The sequence below is a fragment of the Phoenix dactylifera genome, chromosome 16 (assembly GCF_009389715.1).
Source record: "Phoenix dactylifera cultivar Barhee BC4 chromosome 16, palm_55x_up_171113_PBpolish2nd_filt_p, whole genome shotgun sequence".
Lineage (NCBI taxonomy): Eukaryota > Viridiplantae > Streptophyta > Magnoliopsida > Arecales > Arecaceae > Phoenix > Phoenix dactylifera.
The window spans coordinates 6,260,243-6,277,680 of record NC_052407.1 but is presented as its reverse complement, the minus strand read 5'-3'; the positions used below and the strand labels follow the sequence as shown (position 1 = coordinate 6,277,680).

The 17,438-nt window shown below is 36.5% G+C and overlaps 1 protein-coding gene across 1 annotated transcript; it reads right to left on the bottom strand.

Annotated features, from left to right (window-relative positions):
• Positions 1-1,073: 1,073 nt before the first annotated feature.
• On the bottom strand, positions 1,074-11,002 carry LOC103709163 (transmembrane protein 147). The gene is made up of 7 exons (XM_039114345.1): positions 10,723-11,002; positions 7,863-7,932; positions 7,073-7,132; positions 6,849-6,963; positions 6,436-6,551; positions 5,945-6,069; positions 1,074-1,565 (listed from the first exon to the last, which is right to left on the bottom strand). The coding sequence occupies exons 1-7, from the start codon at positions 10,797-10,799 to the stop codon at positions 1,445-1,447; spliced, it is 684 nt and encodes a 227-aa protein (XP_038970273.1). The 5' UTR covers positions 10,800-11,002; the 3' UTR covers positions 1,074-1,444.
• Between the last annotated feature and the right edge of the window lie 6,436 nt (positions 11,003-17,438).

Here is a 17,438-nt window from a genome sequence, read left to right as displayed (position 1 = left end):
GGTTCATGATCGGAATTGGAATTAACATTTTTTGTTGATGACCAGAATCAGAATCGGAATTGAATTTTGGAGAATTGAGGTATTCCCATATCCTCTAATCAAATGCAATGGGAGTCGCTCATTCTCATTTCAGAGTCCTATACAATAAGAGTCACACATTTTCATTCTTATTTCCAACTCTCTCCAACTAAAGTGTAATATTGAGTTACAAACTTCATTCTAATAGGAGACCTTACTATACTATAAACTTGTTTGGTTCGCAAAAAGAATTTTTTCTTATTAGAATATTTTTTTTGAAAAAATAATTTTCGAAGATGTGATACCTAAGAAAATGATCTTAATATATTTAATTGATCATGAAAAAGTAACAAATTTTAGAGTAAATTATATTTGGTTAAGCATCTACTATATTGAAGAAAAAAAATATATGAAATACCTATTATACTCTTAATAAAGAAAAAACTTTATCCATAGATTTTGATGACTTAAGAATATTTTTTTTAAAAAAAGAGAAACCCTAATTTACAAACCGTGGAAATGTAACTTTTTAAAATTTTTCATAAATTTTTCTTTTTTATAAAATATAAAAATTTTATTTTCATAAAAATACTACTTTTTCATTTCTTCTTTAAAAACCCTAACCAAATAAAAAATATTTTTTTATTTTTTTGTTAGCCACACTTTTTTCTTTTTCTTTTCCCACAAACCAAACAAGTCCTATAAGATATCTTTGCCTTCTGAAAAAACAAAAGCATTCAACAAATCTTAACTGCATTAATTGATGGAGGATTATAGCCAACACTCCCTCTTTTTTTTTTTGAAACCAACTTAGATTAGTCGAGGATATGATTCAAGATGCGGATCTAATGTCGACAAAAGAATTTCACAGCAAGGGACCATGAAAACAAGATTTCAAAATCATGCCTTTTTGTCAAAATATGGCGCAACGCCATCAACATAGCCAATTTTTGCAGTGCTCAGACTTAACATGGCCAACAGATGTTATAATAAATGAACAGACCATAAAGGAAGGGAACTGAGAAATGGGGGGAAAATGGCAGGCAGACTTTGCATAAAACCACGTAGTCAAATGAACCTTTATAACTAGCAGGCAATCAATTACAATGCTGTTTTAATACCTGAACAATTTTACTCAACTCAGTCAGCATAGCTAAAAACATATAAGCAAAAGCAGCTCTTGAATTACACTACAATGTCTCCATGAGTACAAGAGGCCGAGATTGCTCCATACTGCATCCAGCTTAAGCAGAGAATTACATCAACATCAAAATGACATGCCGAAATCGGAAAGCAGGCCAAAATACTGCAAGCATGTCGAGCGAATTTTCTTACATCTGTGCTTTGTTTTTTTGGGTAAACAGAATCAAAGGTAGTGGATAACCTCTCCCTGACCAAATAACTAACTGGGGGCAATCTCCAGTAGTTAGGCTGATCTTTGACAAGCAGAAAAAAGCTGCCAACTGATGAAAGCCATCATCAACGAGGAGAACAATTCAAAGCTCACCACCTTTGCAGGCTGCCATCCCAAAGCTCTTCTCAAATAGCTGCAAGATCCATAGACTTTTCAATATATTCACAAGCATGTATGCCAACTGAAATGGACAGAAATCATAATGCCTATGAAGTCAGGCACAATCGTAAGAGCTTTGCATACTCAACCAGAAAATTCCAACACAATAATTAACACATATAAAGTAGTATGTGGCCTCAACAAAATCAAGACGCACTGTTGAATGTCCATCAGTGCAAATCATGATGCAGAATGAAACAAACAACAAAAATACTCGCCTTATCATTAAGACAAAGCATTCCTTTTTTTTTTAACCCAAAATTATGCAACTAACTAGTTGCCCGAATTTAATGACACCATGCTCTATCCTTCTAAGTGCCAAGGGTCAATTGCAAAGAAAGCATCTCATAAGCAAGTATAAACATTATGCGGCGGATAAATACATGATGAGGTAAAAGCTTTGAGTGGCTTGTAATCAAAATAATCACTCGATTAAAAGTTAATCCAGATCTATGATATCACAGTGAAAGAAAATTTGACAGAAAATATGTTGTCTGGAATCACACATTTGAATCTGTGAGGAAGATTTTTAAAGAGTCCAACCAGGAGATGTGATCGAAAATCACTACCAATAGCTAAAGGATTAACTAAATGAGGGGCACCGGCTGGGCCCACAAAAATTCCAATATAAGTCTTTGCTCGCCATAGTATTGTAATAAATAAATGCTTGGCATCACCCCTGTTGATAGTAAACTTCAACTGATTATGAACATGTATACTTGAAATTGTAGTTACAGAAACATTTAAATGAATCAGACTAGGGTACAGAAACTCTTGACAGTAGAGATGCAGATTGCAAATACATTCTCAGCATATAATTACAACCAATCTAGTCAAGCACCCAATCCACTAGCAAAATTTCAGAAAATGTAGATCATGCCAGTTAATCCACCAAATGCTTACATATCACAAGGAGTCAACTAGATCTGGATTAAACATATGAGCTCTTAGATGGCTCAAAACAAAATGATTGCACTACAAAATAATATTATTAAAGAATACACACCAATGCAAAACAGTCGTTATTCAAGTTGTACGGGCATATTTTGAATCACATTAATAATCCCAAGAACCATAACCAATATGCCTGGTCCATTCAATTTGGGGTTAGCTTCATAACATCACGCATTTGTTGAACTGTCAAATCCACTCTCACACGTTCCAAGATTTTCCTAGACCCCATCATACAATTCTAATAGCAAGTTCATCTTATATTGTTACGTCTGGCCATCTTATCTCAATCATATGTCCTAGTGTTTCAAAACTTTCAACCACAAAGTCCTAAGCTTCCTCTAAGCTACTCATATGTATGCATTTATCTTCCACATGCCCACCTTTGCATTCTCATCTTTGCCATATTCTTCAGTGTCCGGAACTTGGACTGTGCCTGCATTACCTACTCCTTTACAGGCAAATATCTTTGGATTTAAGACACTATGATTTCAAGAGCTTTTAGTGCCTAAATTTGATGATGTTCAAAATTTGACTGCATCTGTCTCAGTCCCTATACCTTATTGGATTTGATTCTTCTAATAGGGAAAGAAATAAGCCTGCAAACAAACAAACAAACACACACAAATACATACGTACATTCATAAATTTGTGTCTAAAAATTATCCTTATACACCACACTTCATTCAACCCAGAAATTGTGACGGCCATCTTTAGGAGGTTAAAAGGTTTTAAAATTAACATGTATATCCCAGCATACTAACATGGATTATCCACAATGGTTGACATAGATAGGTCAATATTCCTATATTTCCCTTCTTTTTTTTTTTACATAAACTTAACCATTGAGTTTTGTCCAAACTTTTTAAAACAACTTTATAACCCATGTTCACCTATAATTCCTATTAGGGGCTACCTATGGTGTTATTGCAAGCTTTTCTACACTTTCTCGCAACTTCCACTCATCTTACTTCATGTCTTCACCTTCTATCCTAAGTTAGTTGACAAAAATGGAAATAAGATTATTTTCATACTCTAGAAGTGGTTTACAACTTGCAGTCAACCTGATGACTATTCTTCTAGTTTTATCCCTTTTACACCTATATATAAAAATATCATTTAATATAAATTAAAAGATCCAAATTATACTTGCTTGGAAAAAGAATTACACTTGGTTTTGCATTGTGGATGGCATATTCAATGCAAAATGCTTTAAGCCAAAAACCTAGGACTGCAATCAACCCAAAGTGCAAAACAAAGGTAATCAAACCAAAATTACAAACTACAAGCTTAACCTTCAGCAAGATTAACTGAGGCAGGCAAGTTTCTAGCTATCACTGTCCAAGCTCAAGGGTCCAAAGACAAAGACAAGGTGATCCACCTCATCGTTTCTTGCGAACGATAAGCTGAGAGTACAATGGAGTCCATGATTTTTAGCTTCTAAGGTAAACAGTGGCAAGAAGTGCAACTTCCACATAATGGATGTTAGTGGTACATAAGAACCTGATGAACTAAGCACACTGACGAATAAATTTCATTAGTCATATATTGTCAAGAATAATATTCCTCGCATTCTATAGATAAGCCGCGAACTAGACCACACTAGTTCGGGCTTCCCTCTTGTTTGAGCATGACCGATAAAAATTTCGAGTTTTGTCCGGGCCTAAGCCCGAAAATTTTTTCCAGGATCCAAACTGAGCCTAACCCAGAGCACAGATGGCCATAACCTAAATAAGCTTTGATTGTTTCTGAGGATGTTGACAAGGGCAGCGGTGGAAAGGCAGTCGCAATGGAAGTTGAGGCTGTAGGAGAGGGAATCGCGGTGACGAGCTTGGGTGGGGCAACCAACACGGGCGGGGTGAACGAGGGCGATGTAGAGGGAGAGGGGCAAGTAGAGTAGCGGAACTCGGAGGAGGTTGGCAATGGCTTTGGAGGTAGATGAGAGAGGATGGGACACATCAGTGGGGGAGAGGTCGAGGTCATGGTGGAGAGGAGGTCTAGGGCAAAGGCCAGCATCAAGGAGAGTTCGAGGACAAGGTGGAATGGGTCGTTAAAGATAGCGAAGAAGTAGACAAAGAGAGGGGTGACACTTACTCCGACTGCGCCTTCTGCTGCCACCGCACCATCCACCCTCTGCCACATGGAATGGCTGGCCAACCAGGTTATGAGCTTAGGGTTTAGGGGAGATTAGGGTATGCAAGCGAAGAGTTAAGCCCTCGGTTATGGGTTAAGAGTTAATTATAGAGAGGATGAGTTAAACATAGCGTTAGGGGGTTAATTTGTCTTAGGGGATTAATCATAGTGTCAGTGGGTGTTGGCAGGTTTTATTGGGTTAGGGTTATGGGTAAACCTGCTTACCAAGTGAGCCCAGCCAGGTTCAGGCCGGGCTCAGCCCCACACATAACCAAAATTAGTGAGGCCCGAGCCCAACCCGGCCTGGGCTTACTTCCCAAGGGACATTGGATCGGGCCTTAGGCTTTTCAAATTGTGACGGTGGAAAGAGGGCGAGGGAATGACATGACGTCGGTGAGACGATTAGGGGATGACGCAACACGGCGAGAGGGAGAGTGGGCCATGCAGCGGCTGCAAGAGAAGAAGCGGACGACATAACGGCTACAAGAGGAGAAGCGGACGACGCGGCGGCGGCAAGACGGGGAGCGGGCAATGCACCAAGGAGGCGCAGAGAAGCAAGAAGGTGATGGGATTTGGGATTTAAGGATTGTAGGTTAGGGATGGAATTTTGTAAAACTCTTAGGATATTTAAGGAATATCATATATATACATATATATATATATATTATATATTGATTAATTTAAATAACGAGTTTGGTCGGGTCGAAGCAAGTTATTTCTAGGCCGGTCTGGCCCACCAAGTTGAAAAACCAGGCCCAGGCCCCTCCAAAACGCGTCGGGCTTAGGTGGGTCAGGTAGGCTGCTTAGTTTTTGAGCAGCCTAGTTATGGGTTTAGAGTTAAGTAGTCCAGACCTCTAACCAGGTCTAGTTTTCAGGCCGAACCAACCTTAAGCCCAAAACTGGGCTGTCCTACACCCAAATCTAGCCAAAAATTGAATCGGGCTTTAAGCCCAAGCCTGACAAGAAGATTAGCAGGCCAGGTCCAAAGCCTAACCTAAAGATGCCCGGCCAAATGAGCAATGAGCAAACCCGATCCCATTTCTAGCCCTACTACAAAGTGCAAAGTAGAAATACTGAATGAAAATTTTGGAGTACCATTACATATTTTTAGGACATCAAATAATTAAAGAAAGCAAACATGCTATAGCCCATGGTAAAGCAAATTGCAAACATCTAGTTATATTCACATAATAATTTGATCTATGTTGCTTCATTCCCATACTATGATCATGCCTTCAACAAGTATGAACACAAGGAGAGATAAAAAACCTAGTGATAGATGGCATTGTTGCAAGAACCCCAGCACATGCATAAATGATTGGAATCAAAGTCCTGGGTTTGTTCTTCCTTAGCCACATCAAGGATCCTAGTGCAGCAAGGGACAAATTTAATACCTGAAATCAGACAAAATAATAGTTTATCAGTTAAAGAGACTCAATAAAAGGAACCAATAACATAATATTCTCAAATATACAGACTGATATGCCTGTTTAATAGATTGCAGATTAAACAAAAATGATCATTGAATATGCTAAGCAATAAAGTTGGTTCAAAAATTAAATCCCCTTTATATATATTCAACTTTTTTCTTATATGGCAGTAATTTATACGGTAAGCAGTCTTATCCAACCAATTAGCTACCAGAATTTTTTTGTCAATACGCTATTGCAGACCAACAAAGCAAACATTGCGGTCATAAGTTGTGTGCTGATTGATTACATACAAAATTTAAGAAGTTGAGAAAGAATAGGAGAACACACCAAATTAGCATTTGCTTCAAAGCCTTGAAATATGTATTCCCATGTAAATTCCAATCCTCTAGCTCCAACCCAAAGAGGTGCCAATCGGTGCAAAACAGAATCCGCAAAAGCCCAACCTGCAAATAGCCAGAAGCAGTATCATTAGTAAAGGTGTTTACCAACTTAAAAATACAAGCTCATCGGCTTGTTTACCAACTGAAATACAAGCACATAAATGAATATAGCTACAAAATATTAATCACAATGCAATTAAGAACGGTTTTAGTCTTGCAAGTTCATTAGATCTAAGCAAACATGGCAGGTACAATAACAAAAAAAAAATATTCATGAAAAAATAGACATTGAAAATAACAGCTTGGTGTTTATGATTATGAGAAAGCAAAATTAAATGATTGCAGGGATGTCCAACTCGCCTAGTCCAACAGCCTGAAATTTATGATTTTGAGAGATGTTTCTGTGAGTCAACTGTGTCAATGCAAAATAAAGTCCAGCAACATCTATAAAATTGATCAGTACTTTCAGAAGTTCCTGGAAAATGAAACAATATATGTTTCAGGATTTTTGCAAAAAAAATTCTTATCGAAAGTCAAGCACCATGAACCAAATGAGGACATTTTCTTGAACATGGCCAAATTACCTGATATGGATCAAAATTGTCATTCTCAGATTCTTTTAGAAAGGTTGCAAGGCAAACAAGCTGCAAGGATGGAGTAAACGATATTAGAAATAACAATAAACATCCTACTGGACCAAAAAAACAAATTCTTTAGCCAACACATTAGTTCTTGAATGGCCAGAAAATCTGTGGAGCCAACAAAAGCCAAAACAAGATAATTTCACTACATCAACATCAGAGGAAAAAAAAAGATGAGATTATAAACATGAATATATAAACACCTAAGCTAACTAATAATTCTATATATCGAAGTTAAAATATAGACAATAGATAGAACATGATAAGATTGGAAAATTATACAATAACATAGATTTTAACAGCTTCCTTGCGCTTTGAGAAGAGGTCCTTTGCACATCATCAAACAAAACCTGAATCTGACTCTTTGACAAATTAATACTAGGCTGATATCAATAAATCTTGCAAATCCAATGGTTCTTCACCAATCGAGTCAAATCAAAACTCTAAAATTTGATTTATCTCCAACTATGGTGCTGCAAAATGTTGGTAGTCATGACAAATACATATTCTGAATAAATCTGAACATGTTTGGAACTATTATGCAACTTATCAGAAATAACATCCTTACATCACTATGTATATAGGTATCCTGGGATATATATATATATATATATATATATATATATATATATATATATATATATATATATATATATATATATATATATATATATATATATGTTTCCTCCATTCGTCTATTTAGAAGGATATTAAAAGCCAATAGATTACAAACCTTCACTAATGCTGTTCCAAGATAAACAGCAGCAGCTTTGGCAGAAGTTCCAATAGTATCGTACTCTGATCTGCATTAAGACAAAACACTGGAAATATAAACCGGTATGCATTACGTTCTGAAATTTTGACAATGGAAAAACCTAAACTAATGAAGAAACTACCCGGATACATTAGGTTTTGATGTGCACAATTATCTAATATCGCATCAAAATAAGGAAAAACAGAAGAAAAAACCAGAAATCACAAAAATTAATTAGCACAAGTTCTGTTGATAAAAAACATGACCGTTGCCAAAAAGTAATTCGATATGTATCTGTAAGGCTCACACTTTCATATTACCAAAGAAATGCATAAGCTGCTTCATTATGAGCTTGAGATTTCTATGATGAGCTTCAACTATGCCATCATGCATATCTGCATGATTATCATGTATCTTAGCAAATATATAATCCCCATTGTTGGATAAACACACACACACACACACACAATACATATATATATATATATATATATATATATATGCAAGTATACCATTATAGTTATAAATTATGACTTGAAAATTACTAAGAATCTATAGGTATGGAACCATCAAAAATAACTAAGATTAGTTAGTACCAACCTAGCCATGACTTATCCAATCCAACACTTCAGTCCACTTTTAATGTTTCTGACAAGATTGAGTGACCAAAAGCCAACTATTTCAAGGACTTAAGCACCAGTGCCTATCCACTATACTGTACTTTCTTGGTAAGCTCCCAGTAATAGTATGTATGAACACATAATACATTGCCTCATCTTTACTATGCCAGAACCAAGAGGCATACTGTCTGTAGATACGATATATTATACCGTATCGGTCCATTAGAACTGTGCAAATCGAACTGGCCCAACCTGACTCCATTTTTGCTGAGATCAAGCCTAGGTTTTTAGCCTATCGGGCCAAGCTGGACCCCAAATTTTCAAGCCCAACTAAATTGGAGGAGGTCGAACTTGCTACTTTTAACCCAGCCCCATCCTTAATATATTTATACATTATATCAATATATATTAAAAAATAAAAAGAGAAAAGAGAAAGTAAAACAAAATCCTAATCTAATAAGTGTGCCCCTTCTTAATCGCCATTCTTCTCCAATTCTCCCAAACCTACCCCTCCCCTCTCTCCTGCACGTGCTTACTGCACCTCTCTCCTTTGCCCCTACCCCTACTCTCTCTCTCTCTCTCTCTTTCTCACTATCTCATGACGCATCCCACCTAGCCAACCGCCACTCCTATCTCCCCCTCTCTCTACCTCCTACCCAAGCCGAACGCCCCTCTCTCTCTCCACCTCTGCCTCTCTTCCTTTCTCTCTCCCTCTACTCCTATGAAGCCCCACGATTCAACCCCTCAAAGCCACCTCTCTCTTACAAAGACACAAACTCATAAGCTTGGTCGGTTCAAGCAATCGGGTCAGACCCATGCCTTTAAGGTTTGTATTGGGTTGGGTTCAAGCTTTGGATTTCAAACTCGAAGCTGAGCCGGGCTCAGGCCTGAAAAAATTTCATGAATATCAGACTCATGCCCAGCCTGACCTGACAAATGCTCAAGTCTTGGTCCGTATTGTATCTGTATGTTACTAATAATGGTACTTCAACCCTTGCATATCCATGTCATGGGTTTCAGGAAGCTATTTATTGCCTTACAATTTTAATATGTTGCCCCCTTTGCTAGTACTAAACCTCCTTTTTTTTCTTTTTTGTGTGTTTGTATGTGTGTCTTAGGAATTCACTTCAACTTTTTCCATTTTTATGATAACTTCATCATTTTTGACTGCATAGCCATGGAAATCTTATTGGAAAGTTCAAATATAAAGGGGAAAAAAAAAAACTACCTACAAAAAATTAAATGTCAAAAGTAAGAACTGCTTTTTAATCACAGAACCGATAACACCTCATTCCCCATTCCCAAAAATAAAAGGGAAAAAAAAAAACACCCTCCCTTTTTCATTTTCTTTCATACCCAAATCTACTTACATTCTCTTGTCAATAAAACCCTTTGGATAAGAGCGTCAACGAACAAACCATGGAATTCAGATCCAACTTTTCAGAAATCAAACATTTTAAAATAAATATCATCATGCGCTCACCTTATCAAACCTAATGCCCCGTATTTTCTCAAACACCCCAATATGCCCAAACAACTATGCTTCAATAACTAACAATCCTTTGTTCTACCGCTTTCACCCAACAGCCCCAATATCTCTAATTGTACATCCTCTCTTAACATTTATCTGCCACTTCAGCCAACTGGAGGAGCAATGAGGCAGTGATTTCTCTCTTTCATTACTTCAAGCCCAATTTCACCGTCAGGGAGGCGGGCATCAAATCCCACAACAGATGGGTAGCGCGTATAATCAAATTGCCCAAAACAAATATATGCACAATCTTAACCACTGCCGTAAAACCATGATAGACGCCGACATGAGCCGACCAAATTCATGTAAACCAAATTCAAAATCAGCAGAACTGATATCAAATTTCAACTGCACAATGATAGCAATAACTTAAGCATGCAATCTAATTTTATCATCACTTCCCAAAAATACCATGATGACATCCACTTAGCATCATCTCTCTGATCGCAACTAGTTCCTAAATACATTAGCACGATCACAAATCTAAAGAACTAGGATTTTGTTTTTTTGGACGTCGAATCGAGATCTAACGATATCGATTCCAATCGTTGATGGACGAATTCGGAGCAAAAAGATAGAAACCGAAATTGGGAGGGGTTTGTTGGAGAATTTAAGGAGGGTTAGGGGATGGCGGATTTGGAGATAAATTTAAGAAGGGTTAATTTGAGGCGCGGGGGGCTCGGCTTACAGAGGAGTGGCGGAGTAGTAGACGGCGTGAGGGCCGAAGGTGAGCATGGCGCAGTTGAAGAAGTGGAACACCGTCATCCTCCGTTCTTTTCTCTCCTCCGCGGTCGCTCGCCGGACGTCTCCCTCCGCCGAGTCACGCACAACCAGAGAGAGAAAGAGAGAGAGAGAGGTGTTTGGAAGACGGCGATCAGGGAAGAGGTTTGGCTCTTGGCTTGGCCCACGGCGGGGAAATCAGAAGCCTACGAGGACTGAAACTAGGGCGGGTTGGGTCAGATCTAGGGTTTACTCCAATCCAATCCAATCTCCTTATATATCAATTCTACTCCAATTTAATGTGGTTTTGGACCCTCATTAGTTGATGGTTAAAACTAAATTTGGATTGTATGGGGATTAGATTGGGTTAAATCATGTTAATTGGGTTAGAGTAGATTGAATAAAAATATAAAATATAAAATTAAAATATGTTTATTGGAGTAATATTTACTATTTGAATTGTCAAGTATCCATCCACATCTACGTGCACTTGATGCAACTCCTATATTTAACCTCTTAACAGGGGCGGTCCGATGCATTTGGGGGCCTAAGGCACTTGGGAGGCCCTTTTTTTTAAAAAAAAATGATGAAAAATTTTAATAAGTGCAAAATACTTTAAAATTTTAATTAAAAATAATTCGTCTAGCTTTTTGAGATGTAAAATTGCTAATCAAACTTTTGTACTCAAAATTCATTAAAATACTATTTTAAATCGATAATATAGCTAATTCATTTAATCTTTCTTGTGACATCGTTAACCGCAAATAAGATTTTATCGACTTTAATTTTGAAAAAACTTTTTTCAGCAGAAACAACTGTTACAAGTATTGCTAACAATTTATAAATAATGCATGTATTTGAAAAAAAATCTGTTTTTTTATAAAACTTAAAATATCAATAGGGGTACTAGTTTCTACTTGTAAAACTTCTTTTAAAACTTTTAACTCTAAAAATAGATCAAGACCATCAATATCAGAATATTCACCATGCTTTAAAAAGTTTTCAAGATTAAAACAACACTTTTTCAAATTCTCTTCATTCAAAGATTTTAACTTTCTAAAATTAAACAAAAAACCAAAAATATCTTCATATATGATGAATTGTTCAAACCTATTTTGAATTAAAGAAATAGCTTGATCTACTATATAATAAAAAATAATCAATTCTAAAAGATTTGTTAGCTGATCTTGTTGTCTCATCATCATTATTTTTATAAAATTACATTTTTCTACGGATCACACGTTTTTTACAAAATGTAGATTCTATTTTCATTTTATTTGCAATTTTTTAGATGAAATCAAAGCAGTCATAAATTCATTTTTCCTATAACTTTTTAAATAAGAAACAAGACTTTTTAATTGATCTATAACAACATCAATATGCATGTCTTCAGATTGTAAGTTTTTACTAACTGAGTTAACAGCAAATAATATATCAAACCAAATATTCATGCCCAATAAGAATTCAAAATTCTCAATCTCATATGTAGATAAGCATATGGCTTTACTCTTTGTTTTATGATCTTCACTAGTTTTCGCTAATTGAATTAAGTCATCTCTTATTTTAGGAGCTTAGTTTTTTATTGCTTTGACACTTTCAATATGACTTTTCCAACGTATCTGTGATAAGGGTTTAAGAGTCAATGTAGATACATTATCTTGTAAAATTTGTCATCGTTTTGTAGAATAAGAAAATAAGAAATAAATTTATTGTGTCACTCCAAAAAGAGATATAGCCTTAGGATATGAGTTAGCAGTACCATATAATACTAAATTCAAGTTATGACATCCACATGGTGTATAAAACGCTCTAGAATTTATATCCAATAATCTTCTTTATACACCTTGATGTTTTTTTTTCATATTAAACCCGTTGTCATACCCTTGTTCTCAAGTTTATATTTTTTATTATATTTATAAGTTCACTAACAAGGCTTTTCTCAGATGTATCATCTACTTCTAAAAATTTTAAAAAATATTCTTCTACTTTTACTAGACTTGTTGAAGTATCTACACATTTTTAAACTAGGATCATTTGTTCTTGATGACTTGTATCAAGAGTACAATCAAGTATTACAGAAAAGTATTTTACTTCTTTAATTTTTTTTAATTATTATAATTTTAATTTTAGATGCTAACATTTGAATCAATTCATTTTGAATATTATAACCTAAATAATGATTGTGATTTCACCATGTTGAATGTGTTGAATATGTTCTTACATTATTGGATCAAATTCTACAATCATTTCAATAAGATTTCAAAAATTTTTGTTATTGCTTTGGTAGATCGTTTATTCTTTCTTCGAAATGCTAAATTATTTTTTGCAAGTTTTTTCACGACAGCAATAATTCTTAATAATACTTTTTTCCAATGATTCTTCTCTTGGCTTATTTGTTCTTGGAGACTTTTGTCAATTATCTTGTTCTTCAACAATCTCACTTCTAAATCAATCCACTTACTCATGCTAGTAATATGTTCATTAGTTGTTTCATGACTTTTGAGTTTAATACCTAGATTTTTTCAATCCTTAGTTCCTTTATTCACTAAGTGTCTCATGCTAGGCTTTAAATCAAATAATTTACAACTAAAATAATATACCCTATCCAAATTCTTCGAATACACTAACCATTTTCTATCATGTTTTTACCTTTAAGTAACTTACAAATGTAATGTATTGTAGAAAAGTGTCTATTATTTTCATCCCTAGAAAAATGAAGATAATAATCTTTAATTAGACCTCTTTCCACTATTAGATCTCTCAACTTTGTATCAACCTATTTTCATTGATTAGGATCATATATATTTGTAGAAATATAACTAGTTTCACTAAGCTCTACTCTATCCTTGTTTATCCTATCTCCATCTATTTTCTCATTGTGTTCTTCACTAGAGATTGTTTCAGTAGATATTTGAGTGCTGTTATGAATCTGGTCATCAATCTCATTTTGTTTCGTTCTTTTCCTATCATCTTTTAACTCTATTTTGGGTGCTTTTTATATTGTCAATTTCTGAGTTGAACTTAATGTAGTGTTTTGTTTGTTTATAACAACCAATCTATTTAGAGCTTCCTTTTGAGATTGAATAATTTTTCTTTTTTTTTTTGAGTTTTTCATACCCACATTCATATTTTCTATTAGACATTTGAATATAAAAATAATAGTATCAAACAAAGCAATTAAAACAATCACCATAAATAAATCAAAATATAAAAGAGTTAAAAATTATAAAACTTCAAAGATTAGAAAAATAATATTATCAAACAAAGTAATTAAGTTAAGAGAAATGAACTCAAGTCCCGACAAGCAGGATCAAACTCGACGGTGAGAAGTAGTACCAGAGACTGATGGGTGGAGTTGGAGAAGAGGCTGAAGTCGCAACAAGAACACACCTGAATAACTGAAATCCTGAGAACCAAAACAATCTCGGATTCAAACTTCAAAGATTAGAAAAAGAACAAAAATATATATATATTCCATTAGTTAAAAATATTTTTTTTGATGAAGAAATTGGTAATCAAGAAATCACTATTTTTGCAGAAAATTAAAACAAAAAAGAAAACTAGAAAATGAACAAGCTAGTAGCCATGGCTATTATAATTATTATGGTAAGCAGTAATCAGAGATAATTTTGATGAACTTTGTTGTAGCCAACAAATGAACAATCTGACGTCCGTCTCTCACAGTCTCACCGTGTTCAAAAAAGCAAAATAGTTTCTCGCACATTAACCACATTGTTTCTTTTCTTTCCTTCATTCATTCTCCCTTTTTTTTGTTTCTTTGTTTAATAACAATTTAACGATTAGACCTGAACACGAAGCTGAACTAAAAATATGAAGAAAAACTTTTGGCATCAATTTATCAGCTATATTATCTTGTTCTCTTCAATCCTAAAAAGTTCAACAGTGGCCTTCGGTGATGCTCTAGCCGAAGAAAACAACAAGGCTAATAGCTGATGCCTACAGCCTACCATGAGCTCAAAGCCTCAAAACTCCAAGCTTATCATTCATGAGTCATCAAGTTCCTGAGCTCATGATGCCTAATTGCCCATCAGCACCACCACCACGGTCCATGATTAAATAATGAATAATCATATGGACGTACCTTCTAGTCCCTGGTACTATATTTATTTTAATTAAAAAATTAAAATGATTGATTTATTTTGGAAGAAAGGAGGTGGTCCTTACGTGCTGGTGGTCCAATCATCCTTCACGAACATTAGCCTCTTGATCCCACCGCAATGGTTGTGAGCCTGTAACCGATCACAACAATGTTCTCCACCTGTGACCAGGCACAAACTCGAAGCTCTGCTCCTCTTTTTATGAAGCGGAGATGGGCCGAAGGGGCCAAGGGGGAAGAGAAGCGGAGAAGGGGGGAGACTGGGACTGGGAGAGAACTCAGTGAAAACTGAAAAGGCAGAGAACTGGGAGGAGGAAAACTGAGCTTCGACTTGGGAAGGGAGGGAGAGAAGAATTTTCTGATTTTCAAGCTTTAGGCTTCAGCAAAAAAAAAGGCAGAGAATGGGGGGAGAGAAGTCGGAGACCTAGAGCCCGGAGACCGGAGCCTGGAGGTTGTCATTGTCGGCCTGTCGGGAAGGGGGTCGTAGCCTGAGCTTCGACTTCGCATCGACGCCGAGAATGGGGGAGACTGGAGAGAAGCCGAGAAGCGAAGAATGGGAGAAGGGCCAGGGGGGAGACTAGGAGAGAAGCCGAGAAGGGGGCCAGGCAGAGAAGGATTAAAGGATTTTCAAGCTTTAGCACAAAAAAGGCAAAGAAGGGGGAGAGAAGTCGAAGGTTGTCCATTGTCGAAAAGGGGCCATAGCCTGTGCCCTGTAGCTGTAGTCTGTCGGAAAGGGGCTGTAGGTTGTAGCCACGTTCTGTTGACTGTCGTCTTGAAACTGAAGGCATGGCCAGTTACCTCACTGTAGCCTGTAACTACTAGGCACTAGTTTCAGGCTTTAGCCTTTCATTATGAAGAGTGAAGACTGTAGTGCGCCTTCTTTGGACCGGAGGCCTTAGGCGACCGCCTCACTCGCCTAAGGCTTGAGCCAACCCTGCCTCTTAATCATATGCTATATCATTGCTCGACTACTCAATTTTGATGGATTTTTTTTTTACATCTCACCCCAATGCAAGAATCTTTCAGAAAGCTTCCTTCAGTCTATTTTTGTTTACCTGGATTCCCTTGAGGGCATGTAATAAAACCCTCTTGCTCAAGAAACTTCAACATCAAATTTTATAGTCCAAATCTTTATTTCTCATGTAATTAAGGTCTTGCATGTCTAAATCCAACTCTCAAGCAAACACAAATTAGCTTGTCTTTCTGAAGAATCAAGGCATCATTGGTCTTTGGACGCCCTCTCACCCTTCAATTGTGTGCCCCCATAGCGACCTTGCGTTAGGCTCGACATTGATGGAGCATTTGTAAGATCAAAAAAGATAGAGGTGTTGGTGACATTTCTCTCCAGGCTAATTGTTCTATTTCATTGGAACTACAAGCTACATGGGAGGGAATTAGATGCACCTACTTCCATCTAGGGGTGCAAATGGATCGGGTCGAGTCCACCGCTACAATTTTTGACTCAACGGGTCATTCGAAAGGTACGGATCCATGTATAACCCGGACCCAACCCAAACAATTCGAGTCCGAGTCAGATCCGGGTCGGATCAGCCCATCTATGGCTTCAGAACTTGTTTGCACCCCGCGGGCCCAAATAATTTTATAGATTCGGATCACGTCGAATCATAGAATTGCAAATCCAAAATCACCCAAATTTCAAATGGACGGGTCGGGTCTAAATTCAGTAAACCTAGATCCGATCCAGAAAATGGAACGAGTCCAATTTTAAAACCCAACCTGGCTCCATGGGTCCTCTAAAATGGGTTAAGTCGGATCTAAGTGGGTCGGGTCGGATCATGGTTCAACACAACTCATTTACAACCTTACTTCCATATTAAAGCACAACGTATTTAGGTAGAGGAAGACTCGCAAATAATCACTAACCAGCTGCATATAATTTAGGTGAGAGACATCTTAGGGCTCGAATATTGGGTGATATATTCTCAAGGATTCCGCCTAGTAATTTAAATATAGGTGAGATTTTCTTCTCTGTAAAAATCCTAGGTTCAAGCCATGACTAGCCCAAGTACTTGATACACACACGGGGGAGACTTCCGAATAGGACTCCCTCCTTATATATATTTTTGTCTTTTTTCTTGAAAAAACAACAACTCACTAGCTGCTAGTGTCCTTGGATGATAAATGTTATACAAATCCAATTTTGGATAAACTCCTATTTCCTACTTCGATTTTTTTGATGTGCGCACTATATCACTCACTTATACAGCAACGCAGATCAGCCAGCTAATTGGCTCTCGAAAGATGCTTTTATTCATCAAACAACAACCTCTTGGCAAGGAAATTATCCAATTGCCATGATGAATTTGGTTCCCAATAGTTTATATCTCTGGTTTTCTTTTCTCACGACATTAACAAAATTACTTAGGTTTGGACAAACATTGGGCCTCCGAATATTACAATCAAGCCCAATACTAGTTTATAATAACATCATTAATAAGCTGGCTCTAGTTAATATGACTGCAGAAAAGAATCAGTGGACACTGTTACAAAAAATTCATGCTTTCTTTTGACGTCACCCATCACAGCAATCCATCTGTCAAGAGACA

What these genes read in the sequence shown, in the direction of transcription:
- LOC103709163 (XM_039114345.1), bottom strand. Translation starts at nt 10,799, where the DNA reads ATGACGGTGTTCCACTTCTTCAACTGCGCCATGCTCACCTTCGGCCCT. An exon ending in ATTTCAGGCTGTTGGACTAG is followed by an intron (nt 6,552 to 6,848) that starts GCGAGTTGGACA and finishes GGCTATTTGCAG; the next exon opens with GTTGGGCTTTTGCGGATTCT. An exon ending in TTGAAGCAAATGCTAATTTG is followed by an intron (nt 6,070 to 6,435) that starts GTGTGTTCTCCT and finishes GTCTGATTTCAG; the next exon opens with GTATTAAATTTGTCCCTTGC.